At 67.8% G+C, this 14,028-nt stretch overlaps 1 protein-coding gene across 1 annotated transcript; it reads right to left on the reverse strand.

Moving 5' to 3' along the window:
* Window positions 1-412: 412 nt before the first annotated feature.
* MRPL23 (mitochondrial ribosomal protein L23) lies at window positions 413-6,478 on the reverse strand. The gene is made up of 5 exons (XM_062197710.1): window positions 6,421-6,478; window positions 4,983-5,105; window positions 4,490-4,572; window positions 3,817-3,890; window positions 413-625 (listed from the first exon to the last, which is right to left on the reverse strand). Exons 1-5 carry the CDS (start codon window positions 6,435-6,437, stop codon window positions 464-466), a joined length of 459 nt encoding a protein of 152 aa, XP_062053694.1. The 5' UTR covers window positions 6,438-6,478; the 3' UTR covers window positions 413-463.
* Between the last annotated feature and the right edge of the window lie 7,550 nt (window positions 6,479-14,028).

Here is a 14,028-nt window from a genome sequence, read left to right on the forward strand (position 1 = left end):
TGTCGACCAGAGATGACGGCCTGCTGGGGTCTGCCAGGAGCGGCTCTGCCCAGGGCTGTCCTCACACAGACCCCGACGCGTCACCGTGCTCTGGCCAGGGTCGGGGCGCCAAGGACAGGTGTACGTGGGGCCCTGGGGATGGCACTGCTGCGTGGGGCCTGGGCAAGGCAGGAAGCGGGGGCAGAGGCTCCGGAAGGTGCGTGCGCAGTGGGCTGCACGTCCCAGGCCTGCCGGCCCGGCCAACACCAGGGCCCAGTTCCCTGTCCAGCCCACCCTCTCCATGCTGCGGCCCCTCCTCAGACCCCTCCCGCCAGCCGGCCTGGGGCCAGAGGGCATCGCCTTCCCCTGCTGGAAGGGGGCTCCCAGGCTCGGCGTGTGCCTGGGCCCGCGCGTGGCAGAAAACCGACTCCTCCTGGTTCCAGTACGACTTTTATTTGAGCTGCCCCTGGGGTGTGTGTCCCCGTCACAGGCCGAACCAGCCAGGAACCCCGCCACGCCGGGGGTCGGCGCTCAGCCGCTGCCGCTCAGCCTGCAGGAGGTGGTCCCGGGCGTCCTCGGGGCTGTCCTGGGAGCCCTGCTCCTTCCCAGGGAACAGGTCGGGAAAGGTGAAGCGCTGTCCGTGGGCCTGCGAGAGGGAGCGAGGGGACTCCGGCTCAGGCCCCCGGCCCGGCCCCTCACGGCAGGAGGGAGGCGAGGCCAGAGTCCCCGGGCAGGGTCCCTGCCTGGAAAGTCAACACGCAGCTTTTATCCAGGGGGAAGCCACTTCCTGGGGACAATGCCCCCTTTCAGGGGATTATCTCCGTCAAGCCACATCTGCACCGGGCCTGGGCTCATTAAAGTGGCCCAGCAAAGGGCCCATTCACCAGAGCCCAGCAGCCCAGCCGGGCTCGGGCAGGAGCGAGGCGCGGGGAAACACGCAAACAGCGTCTGGTGCCATGCTAGAACTTTCCATCCAAACACCGAGCGGCCTCCACCCACATGAAAGGCGGCCCTCCTCCCCGTGCGGAACTTGGCACATGACAGACAGAGCGCACAGAGCAGCGTACACGCACACAGTCTATAAATCAAGGCTGGCTTTGCAAATTAGCTCTCACTGCGAGCTCAGCGCCGGCCAAGTCCCGGCCGGGGCCCCCGAGCATGTGGGCCGGGGAGGGATCCCGCCCCGGGGGTGGGGGTGGGGGTCGGGGGCCCCAGGCAGACTCGGGGGTGCCACTGTGACCTGCCAGCAGCGCTGGGGGCGCCCGGACCCCCAGCTCGGGAAGACCCTCAGGAGGAAAAGCGGCACCATGCACTTGGCTCCGCAGACCCCAGGTTTGGGCAGGAGCCAGATGTGACGTGGGGCGGCCCCGGCCCCGAGCACGGAGGCCCAGAACTCAGGCTGGCCGAGCCACGTTGCGCGGGGCGACTGGGAGGGGAACCCCAGAACCGACACTGTGGAAGGCAAGCACGCAGGCGGCTGGGGGTGCGGGGCGGCCCTGGGGCTCCCCCCGGGGAGAACGGGGCAGACTTCCTGCAGGCCGGCCGCCTCGCTCTGCACACGAGCCCTCATGGCCGCACGAGGATCGCGGCCCGCTCACTCGATGCGCCTGCTGCTACGTGGGTGACCCGGTGCCGGCTCACGGGAGGCGGCAGGGTCAGGACCGCGGCTCCCACACGCAGCAGGGGCTGAGCCCCCATACTCTGCTCCCCTACCCCGGGCAGGAGCCTGCGGGGCTTGGGGGTCCCCGTGGGGGCGGGGTGGGGGGAATCTCGCAGACTGCACTTCTGGAAGCGGGGGCGGTGCCCACCAGGGCCACGCGGACTCCCAGCTGCCCGCCCACCCCAGGGAGGGAGCGCGCTGGGCCCCCCGGGGAACAACGTGAGGGCTCGGGTGACTGACAAGCCACGTGTAACCATAGCTCGCCTCTGAGGGGAGGCGCGGGGGCCGCCGACCGCGTGCCCGACAGAGACAGATGGGCCTGCCCGCGGGCACACAGACGCCTTTATAAGGACAAGGCTGCCTCCTCTACCTGGATTGGCTGCCCGCGTGCACGGAGGCCCCAGGCCCGTGCCTGTCAGTCAGGAAAGGTGCCCGCGCCCCACTCCCCTGCACCCCGCCTGCAGGGGACAGGGCCGGGCGGGGCGTTCCTAAGAGCGCTACTGCCACCTCGCGGCCCGGGCAGCCAGAGGCCAGCGAAGGCAGGAAGCGCCCCCGCCCCCACCGCTGGGTTCCAAGACCCTCAGAGGGGGGCCTCCCGGGGGTGGGGGCGGGGGCTCTGCAGAGCTCAGGGACCCCACGGCAGGGCCGGCTCTGCGCCTCCAGGGCCGGGAGGGCGCAAAAAGGGACGAGAGAAAAACCCGTCTGGTTCGGCAGGAGCTGAGCGCACCGTCCCCGGACAAAGCCTGCCTTCTGAGGAGTCCGAGGCCGGGCGGGGGAGGGCCACGAGGCAGCGAGAATCTGGCCCCGGGGAGCCGGCCAATGGGCCGCAGCCCTCCCCAGTGCCCAGCGCTGGACCCCAGCCCTCCCCCAGGCCAGAGCCCCCAGCGCACAGCGCTGGACCCCACCCCACCCCTGGCCAGAGCCCCCAGCGCACAGCGCTGCACCCCAGCCACCTCCAGGCCAGAGCCCCCCGCCACAGGCCACAGCCCTCCCCAGCGCACAGCGCTGCACCCCAGCCCCCCACAGGCCACAGCCCTCCCCAGCGCACAGGGCTGCACCCCAGCCCCCTCCACAGGCCAGAGCCCCCAGCGCACAGCGCTGGACCCCACCCCACCCCTGGCCAGAGCCCCCAGCGCACAGCGCTGCACCCCAGCCCTCCACAGGCCACAGCCCTCCCCAGCGCACAGCGCTGGACCCCAGCCCTCCCACAGGCCACAGCCCTCCCCAGCGCACAGCGCTGCACCCCAGCCCCCCACAGGCCACAGCCTTCCCCAGTGCCCAGCGCTGGACCCCAGCCCTCCCCCAGGCCAGAGCCCCCAGTGCACAGCGCTGGACCCCACCCCACCCCTGGCCAGAGCCCCCAGCGCACAGCGCTGGACCCCAGCCCTCCCACAGGCCAGAGCCCCCAGCGCACAGCGCTGCACCCCAGCCCCCCGACAGGCCAGAGCCCCCAGCGCACAGGGCTGTACCCCAGCCACCTCCAGGCCAGAGCCCCCCCCACAGGCCAGAGCCCCCAGCACTGGACCCCAGCACCCCCAGGCCAGAGCCCCCAGCGCACAGTGCTGCACCCCAGCCCCCTCCACAGGCCACAGCCCCCAGTGCACAGTGCTGGACCCCAGCCCTCCCCCAGGCCAGAGCCCCCAGCGCACAGGGCTGCACCCCAGCCCCCCACAGGCCACAGCCCTCCCCAGCGCACAGGGCTGCACCCCAGCCCCCTCCACAGGCCAGAGCCCCCAGCGCACAGCGCTGGACCCCACCCCACCCCTGGCCAGAGCCCCCAGCGCACAGCGCTGGACCCCAGCCCCTCACAGGCCAGAGCCCCCAGTGCACAGCGCTGCACCCCAGCCCCCCAGGCCAGAGCCCCCAGCGCTGGACCCCAGCCCCCCCACAGGCCAGAGCCCCCAGCGCTGCACCCCAGCCCCCACCCGCGGGTCTGGACTTGGGGGGCCAGTCCCCCTCTGCGGTGGTGTCTGCCCGCAAGATGTGCAGCTGAGCTTGGGTGCCTGGAGCCGGGCCACGGCATCTCGCGCGGCACGTGGGGCCGGCGGTGCTCGGACGCTGGTTTCTGTCAGCCCAGGCCCATCAGGCACATCCAGGCTGCCAGGAAGTCCCGAGGCCCCCGCCCCCGCAGCGCCGGCCGCAGCCCCCTGGCTCCCTGGCCGAGGCCCCCGGCTCACCAGCTGCACGTAGGCCACCTTGTAGTCCGGCTTCTTCACCCGCACGTTCCTGTGGTCTCTCTTCCTGTTGGAGCCTGTGGGGAAGTGCGGGGGGGACCTCACCCCCAGCTCCCAGCAGGAGCCCCCTGCACCCCCACGCCAGCCCCCACCACCCGTGACAGCCTCACGGCCCAGGGCCGCCAAAAGACGCATCTTTGTTAAAAGATAATAAATTTTTTCAAAAGCATTTAGAAAAGAAAGAAGTTAAAAACGAGTATCTCTGTTAAAAAACCAGTGTCTAAAATAACTAACCAAGGCGACTTCTCCGGGGTTGGGCCCTGAATTCGAGTCCCCACAGGGCAGGCCCAGGCCCAGGCCCAGGAGGCCCCGTGGGGACACCGGCCAGAGATGGAGACAAGGGAGCAGGCGCCCGGCGTGGAAGCCCCTGGGACCCCCGTGCGCCCCGAAGACACCTGGGAAGCAGAGTGCCGGCTCAAGCAGCCCCCACGCAGGACAGAGCCCCGGCTGCTGCAGGCTTGTGGGCGTAACCACTGGGTGGGAGACCCTCTCCGCCTTCCAAATAAAATAACACAAATTCAAAAAAAGCCAGAGGGCAAGCAAGGGGAGGGAGAGGGGTGTCGGGGGCACAGAGGGGCCCTGCTGCCCAGCCTCGGCCCGGGCGCCTGCCACTCACCGTGCTGCACCCGCGTCCGCACGGCGGCCACCGGCACCTTGTAGATGCTCTGCAGGTAGTTCCTGAGGTCCACCCTGGTCATCCTGGGAGGCACGGGCAGGGAACGGGCTCTGGAGTGGGACACGCCCCCCCCGCGGCCTGACCCGCTGGACACTGGGCCCCCCAGGCTGTCGCCTCCACACATCCAGGCTCGGGGTGGCAGAGGGCTTCTCACTCGCCAGGGTCCCTGGCTGCCTGGCGCCCGGCCCATCCTGGAGCCGAGCACTGGTGCCCGGGGTTAACCTACGCTCCCTGGGTCAGCACCATGGCTGCCTGGCAGTGAGCGCAGGACCTGAGAGGCCCCTGCAGCTCTGGCCGCTGTCCCGGGCGGTTCTGCCAGTGGCTCCCGAGCCCCAGCCCCGGGGGAAAACTCAAGACAAGACCAGAGCAAGCCGGGGCGCCCACCGGCAGCACCGGGCTCCGGACAGGAAGTGCCCCTGCGAGCAGGCCTTACTCCATGGGGATCCGGAACTGCACGGTGTCCTCGGGCTGGGCCGTGCCAGGCCGCACCAGCTGGATGAAGAAGTTGGTTCGGAAAATGCGGAGCTGGGGGCCCCCCAGCTGGTACAGGGGGTACCTGTGCAGATTGGGGTCCCAGTCACACACAGCATCAGGACTCCACACCCAACGGATCTGCCCGGCCCAACCCAGCGTGGGCCTGGGGGTGCCGGGGGGCCAGGGACCCCCAGGGCTAGCCCTCAGGCGGGGCCAACAGTGACCCAGGAGACGGGCGGGGACCCCACGCACACGCTCCCTTGTGGGTGGGGGGCCCTCGCACAGCGCAGGCTGAGCTGGGCAGGTTGCAAAGGCAGTGTCCCCTCCCAGGCCAAGGCTGCTGGCCGCTAGGGCAGGCGCCCGGGGAGCAGCATCTGTGGGGCCTGGGCAAGGCAGGTGGGGTGGTCAGGGGCACAGGGCCCTTGAGGACCGAGCTGGCCCTGCACGCGGCCAGTTCTGGGCCAGCACCCAGCACCATGTTGGGGGGGCACGGACGCCAGACTGAGCCTCGGGGATGCCACCAAGGCCACCAGCTTCTAAAGGGAAGACGAGGCAGGAGTGGGGGCCCCAGGGGCCGGGCTGGCCGTCCTGAGCCTGGGGAATTGACTGCGCCGGGCAGCCCAGCTAGGACCAGGGACGCTGGACAGGCCGTGTCCGCCTGGCCTCAACTTCGCAGGCTGGCCCCCACCCCAGCCCCGCGGACTCTGGGGCTGCGCTGCAGGCTGGGCGGTGGGCGCTGGGGAAGCAAGGGAGGCTTTGAGTAGGGGAGGGGCCCTGTCTCACCACCCCCCCAGGTCAGGCCGACCTTGGACCCCTGGTGACTGCACGTGGACAGTTTGGGGACCCGCCCCGTGTCGGCGGGAAAGGGGGTGCAGGGTCTCTCCATCTAACGCCGAGGGGGCGGGCCTGCAGGCCGGTGGGGGAGGGCGTGGACCGCAGGCCCGCCCCCCGCCCGCTCGGACCCCGAGGCCCGGCACGTGTGGCCCACCCCGCCCCGCCGGGGTCGTCCCTGCGCGCCCCGCTCTCAGGCGGCCTGGCCACCCCCAGAGGCCTCCAGGGACCCCGCAGATGGCTCCTCACTTCCGGCCCCCACCCCAGGGGCTCACGCACTTCCCACCCTGGCCCGCGACACGCGAGGGGCTGCAGGGGCCTCGCCGGGGGAAGCCACGCGGGGGTCCCCAGGTCGCCCCCCCCGCCACGGGCCCCTCCGACCCTTCTCCACTCGGGGGGCCCCCAGCCCCCCGGGAAGCCCCGGCCCCTCGCCAGGGCTCGCAGGCGGCCCCGCCGGACCCGGGAGGGGCCGAGGCCACGCGCCCGCCGGCCGTGCGCGCCCCAGCGCGGCGGCGCCCCCGGCCGCGCCTCCCCGGCCCCGCCCCCGCGCGCGGACCCCCACTCACAGCACGTTTCGCGCCATGGAGCCGCACCGCTTCCGGGCCGGCAGCGGAAGGAGCGGCTCCCGCCCGGCGCAGCCGCGCGCCGACAGCGCCCCCTGGCCGCCGGAGGCCGCAGCCCGGCCCGCGCTCGCACGCCCACCCCGCGCGGCGGGGCCACTCCGGGCCCTGGACACACTACCGCACGCGGGGTCGCCGCGCCCCCTGGCTGCGGACGGCTCAGCGCCCACCCCTGGCCCGAGACCCTGGGGCTTGTGGGCATAGGGTGGCCGAGGGGTGGCCGCGTCCGGGGTCAGATGCCCTCTCTCCCCTGGCCTGGGCTGCTTGCCCCCTCCCCTCCTTGCCCGTCCAGCCGCCCCCGACACGCCAGGCCTGTCCACGCAGCCCCTGGTGGCCTCTACTGCTGCCAGGGCCCAGGAGGAGGCTGGGTGCTCCCGGCGCACCTGACTTTCCCACGCTCCAGCGTGTCCCCTGGGGAGCCCCATTGCGCCCGTGAAGTCTGCCATGGGGCTGGGGACATGGAGCCAAAGGATCCTGGCAACCAGGGCTGGGAGACCAGGCCACTGTGTAGGCCAGGGCGGGCTCAGAGGGGCCTGGGGCCCTGAGACTGTAGTGCCCCCCTTAGGGGTGCACGTGAGGATGGCTGGGACCCCCGGGGGTCCATCCTGTAGAGGGAGCAGCTGCTGGCAGCAGGAGACCCACCCGGCTGGGGTGGCTGGGTCCATGGCTTGGGGGCTGAGCCTCACCCGGCCTGGGCCCCAGAAGAGCTGGGGGGCTTGGGAGGGACGTGGGGGTCCCAGGAGGGAGCCACCTTGCAGCCCGCGGGTGTGAACTTGGGCCTCAGGCTGGGTGGTACCTAGAGCAGGGTGGAGTGTGCACAGGGGGCTGGGGGCTGGAGGGAGCAGGCTCAGCCGCCTGGTTTCTCTGACGGCCCCACTGGAACCGGCCTGGCCCCCAGGTGGGCAGGGTCTCGTCCCCCCCCACCCCGGCACACTCTGCCGTCCGCCGTCTCTGGCGGCTGAAATAGAGGAAGCCCAGATGGATTTGAATCCGCCTGAACCGCGGACGATCTTGTTTCCTCTCCGTTTCTGTAGCAGACGTTTTATTTGTTTAATTTTTTTCCCTCGGAACGATCGGAGGCTGATGGAAAACAGTTTCCAGAGCCCCCTCCCCAACCCCTCCCCGGGCCTCAGCGCTTGTGCCCGCAAGGTGCCCAGCGTCTGTCCCCGCGTCACTGCCCCAACACCCCAGCTCAGCCCTCCCGTGGCAACCAGTGACCCGGGCGCCATCGGCACAGCTTTGCCTCTTCCCGGGGGGACCCCCACGGGGTGCCCCCACCGCTGGACTCGCTGGGCAGGCCCTGTGCACTGAAGCCTCCTCCCTGCCTCGGCGAGGCTCCAGGGAGAAAGGGGAATGGGGTCCCCCGTTTGTGGCCTCGGCCCGCCAGGTGCCACACAGGCAGACGGTGATGCACACAGTGCCACAGACGCCGTGTGTGGACCCGAGTTTCCAGCTCACTTGGACCACACCTGGGTCAGGACGTCTGGGTCCTGCCGTCAGAGGGGCGTGGTCGTGGCTTTCGGCCGGGAGTGACAGCGGCCAGCAGCGTGATGACCTTGTGCCATCCTAACAGGCACGCAGTTTCTAAGTGCCGGCACAGGCGCTCACGGCTCAGGGTCTGCAGGGCCAGGATGCTTCTGGTGGATGAGGAATGGGTTAGAGGGTCACGGACGCGGGGGGCTTCGCAGTGCCCTCATTCATTCATTCAATCATTCATTCATTCACCCCATCAATACCCAGCGGGCCAGCGTCCTCCACAGTGAAGCAAGACCAGGACTCCCGGGTGCAGGGGGGGCATTGGAAGTCTGGGGGGACAGCAGGTCCCGGGGCCCTGGGCAGCGGGGACACCACAGGCCCCTGGGCCCCCCTCCTCTCTCACGGCATCAGAGTGAGGAGCAGAGCAGCAGGGTGCGGGGCAGGGAGGGGCCCTGGGCCCCCTGCTGGCTGGCAGGGACTGCAGGGGGCAGGGGGAGGAGGGACCCCGCCCACTGCAGGTTTGTGGCTCGGGGAGGCAGGCCCTGATGCCACCAGGCCTCCGTGTCCTCGCCTGGACCTGGCACAGGCTTCCAAGGGGGCAGGGGGACACCCCTCTGGCTTGGTGCTGGGTGAATGGCAGGGGACGCCTGACTCAGGCTGGGCAGGGCAGGGAGGCCGTCCCGTCCTCCTGCCCAGCATGATGGTGGCCTGGGGGCCTCGTGTCTCTGAGCACATGTAGCCACCGGGCCTGGTGGGGTGGCAGAGGCTGGACACGGGGACAGAGCATCTGCGGGATCTCCCTTGGACACAGGCAGCTGCTGCTCCCCAACTGCCCGCAATACCAGGGTTGGGCCAGGGTGAAGCTGGGAGCCAGGAGCTCCGTTGTGACTCCCACGCGGGTGGCAGGGACCCAAGTACTGGAGCCAGCACCTGCTGCCTCCTGGGATGCGTTAGCAGGAAGCAGAGTAGCCGGGACTTGAGCCAGCGCTCCTGGAGGGGAGTGGGTGTCCCTCGGTGGGCTTGGTGCCCGTCCCGGGACGTCCTGCTCAGGGGCATAGCTCTGGCACACCGCGCTTCACCCGGCCATCATTGCTTCTGCTTGGGGTGGGAGTGAGGCCAGCACTTGGGACGCCTGCATCTCACATCGGAATCCCTGGGTTCGAGGCCCGACTCTGCTCACCCGCACCCTGGGAGGCTCAAGTGCTAGGGCCCCTGCCACCCATGTGGGGGACCCAGGTGAAGCTCCTGGCTCCTAGGTTCGGCCCGGCCCGGCCCAGCTCTGGCTGTGGCTGGCATGTGGGGAGTGAACCATTGGGTGGAGGATCTCTCTGTGTCTCTCTGCCTTCTGTAAACAGAAAGCAACACGCTCACACAGAAGTCTTTGTAGGACAGAGGCCAACCTGCCGCTTGCCCGGGGCCAGGGGCCAGGGCTGGGCCTGGCTTTCGCAGGCCCTGCCGGGCCCTCACGTCACTCGCGGCCGGCCTGCGTGAGCCTGCACGTGGCCAGCGGGTGGTGCGCTCAGTCCCTGCTTCAGCCTTGCCTGCGGGCCCGAGGGCTGCCCGGGACGCGACCCTCCGTGGCTGACGCTCGAGATTCCAATCTGTTGCCTGCCGTGGAGGTTTGCGGGCCGCCCGTGGCTGCTCTGCGTCAGATCTTGACCAAACACGAAGAGTTTTTCTCCCGGTCAGGGCCCTGTCTCCCCGCCTGTTTGCCCTTCCTGGGCTGTGTGTGTCCAGTGTCATGGCTACAATAGTTCTGCCCCGAGCAAGCTACAAAGCCCCTTGGTTCTCAAGTTTGATGTGTAGACCGGGACCCTTGAGGGGTGCATTTTTGCAAACCGTGGTGAGGTAGGACCCGGGTTTGTTGGGTTCTGGGGCTTCGGTTTTGCTTGGCCAGTGGGTGGGATTTTGTCACCAGTCAGTGGTCTGCATAGGCAGTGTTCTGCTCTGCACCATCAGCGACCCGTTCTGACTGTCCTAGCTCTGGCCCTGGGTGGCAATGCCGCAGCGATTTCTTTCCCAGGGCCGGGCTCTCGGGAGGGAGCAGGGACGAATTCCATGAACACTGCTGGTCCTTGGGAACAGCGGACGCAGGGGACTCACGGGCAGCCTCCGGGAGGGGGGTGGGGGGGGGAGGAGGCGCTAGGAAGCCTTTCAGGCTTAAAAGAAGACATTTATGGGCACTCCCTGATGCCCCGTTGATTGATCTCAGGGCCTGGAGTCAGGGGCTGGCGTCAGCAGCTGGGTGCGGGCGCCCGGGCCGGGGGGGCCGAGTTCCGGACACAGCATCTTGCGTGGATTGTTGATGTCCTCAAGAATGTCGAAAACAAACTGCTTACGTGCAGAGCCCAGGGCGTGTGGAGGTCGGAAAGGAATGTCCTCGGACAGTCCGAGGGCCCTGGGAAAGTCCTTATCTCGGATGGGCAGGCCTGGGCCGACCCCGTTTACTGCTTCCCGGCTCCAGCTCTGTCTGGCGCGGCGCGGGCAGCTGGCTCAGCACAGTCACAGGGATTGGGGGGCGGACAGCTTAGCAACAGCCACGCACCCAGCTTCTCGGACCCATGGTGTCTGCTGGGCTCGCGGCCGAACTGTGCTTTGGACCCTGCTAGGGTACTGGCCTTGGGTGGCTCAGCCGCCCAGCGGCAGCCCCCACCTCTGGGTCCCCTGCCCCTGCCCCCTTTATTTTTTTATGGGTTCCGTTGCGTGACATGGCCATGCTTGCCTGCGTCAGCAGCCCCCGTCTTCCTTTCCTACCCGTCCGCCTGTTGCTCCTTTATGAGCCTAATTGCAGGAGCAGCAGCCTCCAGGACAACACCGGGTGGGAGTGGGGACAGCAGGCGTCCCGGGCTCCTTCCTGTGCCCCTGGGAACGCAGGGTTCCCACCGCCACCGTGGGCCCTTTACGAGGTCCGGGAGGGGCCCCGTGTCCCTAGCTTGATGAAGACTTTCCTTCCTTCGTCAGTGGTGCGCACTGTTGTTTTTCTGTGTGGAGTCGCCCGTGCCTCCCTTTGTTCTTGGTTCACTGGGTGACGGCGCTGCCGTCGCCCGAGCAGCCAGGGTGCCGGCCAGGCCCTGTGCTGCCGGCCTGGGCTCTGACTGCTCCCAGCGGCTCTGAGCTCTGCCCGCGTGTTTGTGAGGGAGCCGGGTCTGCACTTGGGCTGTGTTGCCTCCGGTTCTGGTGTCAGGGTGCTCTGGGTCCGGGCCGGGCCGCGTCCCCTCCCCCTCGCTGCTTGAGGAGTTTGCTGTGTCAGGGGGAACCAGGTGGGCCTGGAGCTCGCTCCGTGGGAAGTTGCCGCTGCCCTCTCGACCCCTGGCAGACACGGGCTTATCCAGCTTAGCTGACCCCGTGGGATTCTGACCGCTTCTAGAAGTGTCCATTTCCGCTAACTTGTCAGACTCGCAGTGCATGGCGCTCCTCCATCCTTCTGCAGGCTCAGGAATTCGCCGTGCCACCTCCCTGCTTCCTGGCTTTGCTCACGTCTGCCCTGCTTTGCTGGGATCTGCAGCCCGTTATGGCTTTTTTTTTTTTAAAAAAAATGTGTGTTCTGTTATTTTCTGTGCACCCAGATTCTGCTTGATCTTCAGGGTGCCTGCGCCTTGGCCTCTGGGTTCAGCCCCCTCCTCTCTGATGCCCTGGGGTGAGGGGCTCCCCTGTGTGCTTTCTGATCCCTGGCTCTGGGGGTGCTGGGTCCCCGGGGCTCCCCGGTGCCCGTGCTGCTGTCTCTCAATTGACAATGCTGCCCCGTCTCCTTTTTCACTTTTCTTTGACTTGTGGCTTATTTATATATTTTTAAAAAGATTTATTTATTTATTTGAAGGGCAGAATTACAGAGAGAGAGAGACAGAGATCTTCCACCCACTGATTCACTCCCTGAATGGCTGCGACAGTCAGAGCTGGGCCCTTCTGAAGCCAGGAGTCAGGAGCTTCCTCGGTCTCCCATGCGGGTGCAGGGCCCAAGCACTTGAGCCATCCTCCACTGTCTTCCCGGGCCACAGCAGAGAGCTGGAGAGGGATGTGGGGCAGCCGGGACTCGAACCGGCACCCACGTGGGGCACTGGAGTCACAGGCAGAGGCATAGCCAACTCCATCACAGCGCCGGCCACTCGTGCCTTATTTAAAAGTGTGCTATTTGTATCCCGAGTGCTTGGGTTTTCCGGGGATCCTTCTGTGGTCCCCATTAGCGATTTGTCATCTAATCCCAGCACAGCCAAGACACCCGCTGTGTGATCCCTTTCAGCCTACGAGGACTGCTCTGACTGCCCGGGCCCGTGCTCCGTCCGTGTTGGGCCGTGTCCCCAAGCCCTTGGGGGACGGGCAGTGGTGGGACGTGCAGACTGGCAGCGCCGTGCCCGCTCGCCGTCTCGCTGCTGGTCCTCGGCTGCGGCCCTGACAGCTGGGAGAGAGGGGACGGCCTCTTCCCGGCTCCCTCGTGAGGTCGCGGCTCGGGGGGAGCCGACACCTGCACCCCCGTCACTCTCTGGCTTTGTTTTTGACAGAAAAGTGTTCTTTGCACACTGAGCTCCCTAATGCTCCAGAGTGGACTTGGGGTTTGGTGCAGAGACCTCCGCGTCCCATCTCTTCGGCTTCCCCCACCCCCAACACCGCCGCCCAGGACCCCAGACTCGGGCTTCAGGGCTGGGGGTGCTGGGGGAGCTGAGGAAACTTTGCTCCAGGCTGGGGTCTTGGCTTCTGCCGGCCTCCAGGTTGGGCCACCGTGGGGGCTGGGGCTGCCCATGCAGGGCCCGCCGGGAGCCTGGGGACCGGGCAAGTGGGGGTCCTTTGCGTCCCCTGAGCCCTCTTGCCTACGACCTCTGGTCTGCAGATTCAAGATCCTCTCCCCTGTTCCTCCCCCAGTCAGCCCCCGCGGGTTTTTTGATTGAAAACTGATTTTTGTTCAGCGTCAAACTCTCTACTCCCAGAACACACCGTGTGCTTTATTTATTTATTTATTTTATTTATTTTCCTTTTTAAAATCTTATCTCTGCCTCCCTCATCCAGGTTCGTCATTTTCTCCACGGCCCACGCAGAAGGGGCCCAGCGGCAAGGGCTTGGAATGTTCTCGGCACAGGAGACGTGCAGCGCCCGGGCCACAGGGCCCCCGCCCCGCCCTGCCAGGCACGATGTCTTCTTTGTGTCACTCACAGCTCCGGCTGAGATCACAGTTTATCCCTAGCTCAGCAGGCCCAGGCCGGAGCTCGGTGACACCTCCGGTTCCCGTGGCCGCCTTGGCCTCTTGTGGCCTCCAGCCTCGCCCCAGTCCTGCTTTGTCTCCTGGCCGGCTGTTGGTGGGAAATAATAAAACGCATTGATTTACAGGATGTCTTGTGCCTCTGGCTGCCTTCCTGGGCTCCCTCGCTCTTTCTGAAGCCTCTCCCGCCGGCCCCCCCGGGACCCCAGGAATGCGCGCGGGGGACCCCTCCTCTGTAGAAGTTATCCATCTCGTTTCCGTCTGACGTCCCCTGCATTGTCCTGGGCTTCCAGACGAGGGCCGCGGTAATGGCAAAAGCAGGCCCGCGCTTGCTTCCCCGGCCGGGGCTGCGGGGCCGGCGGTCCCCGGGCCGCGCTGATAATGGAAGGGCTTGTTTATAGTTCCCCGCAGTTCCTCCGCTTTTGTTCTGTGTTTTCCAGGGCTGAGAGCGGCCTGGTAGCAGGGACCCTTCCCCCTCGCCAGCAGCCACGGCCTGGGCTGAGATAAACCTCAAAGGGCAGAGAACAGCGGGAAGGGCCCCCGCCCACAGACCGCGGGCCGGGGTGGGGGTGGGGGGCTCGCAGGGGACCCCTGCCCCCGGCCTGCAATGCGCCTTTGAAATGTGGGATCCTGAGAGATGTTTGCGTGAGCAGCCGCCAGCTGTCTCTCCTGCCGCATCGCGCCCGCCCCGGGCACGGCCCACCGTGTGCAAGGCTGGGGGCTGGGGTCTCAACCGCATGCAACCCACCTAGGAGCACACCACACCCACACGGGGCCCTGGGGTGTCTGGAGTTTCCCTGATGTTATCACAGTCACCAGCAGTGATCTGCTCGCAGCAGGGGAGCCGCCGGGCTGAGGGGTGGCCCTCTGCGTGCTGACCAGGGACGGCC

Source organism: Lepus europaeus, chromosome 7 (assembly GCF_033115175.1).
Source record: "Lepus europaeus isolate LE1 chromosome 7, mLepTim1.pri, whole genome shotgun sequence".
NCBI classification, from domain to species: domain Eukaryota; kingdom Metazoa; phylum Chordata; class Mammalia; order Lagomorpha; family Leporidae; genus Lepus; species Lepus europaeus.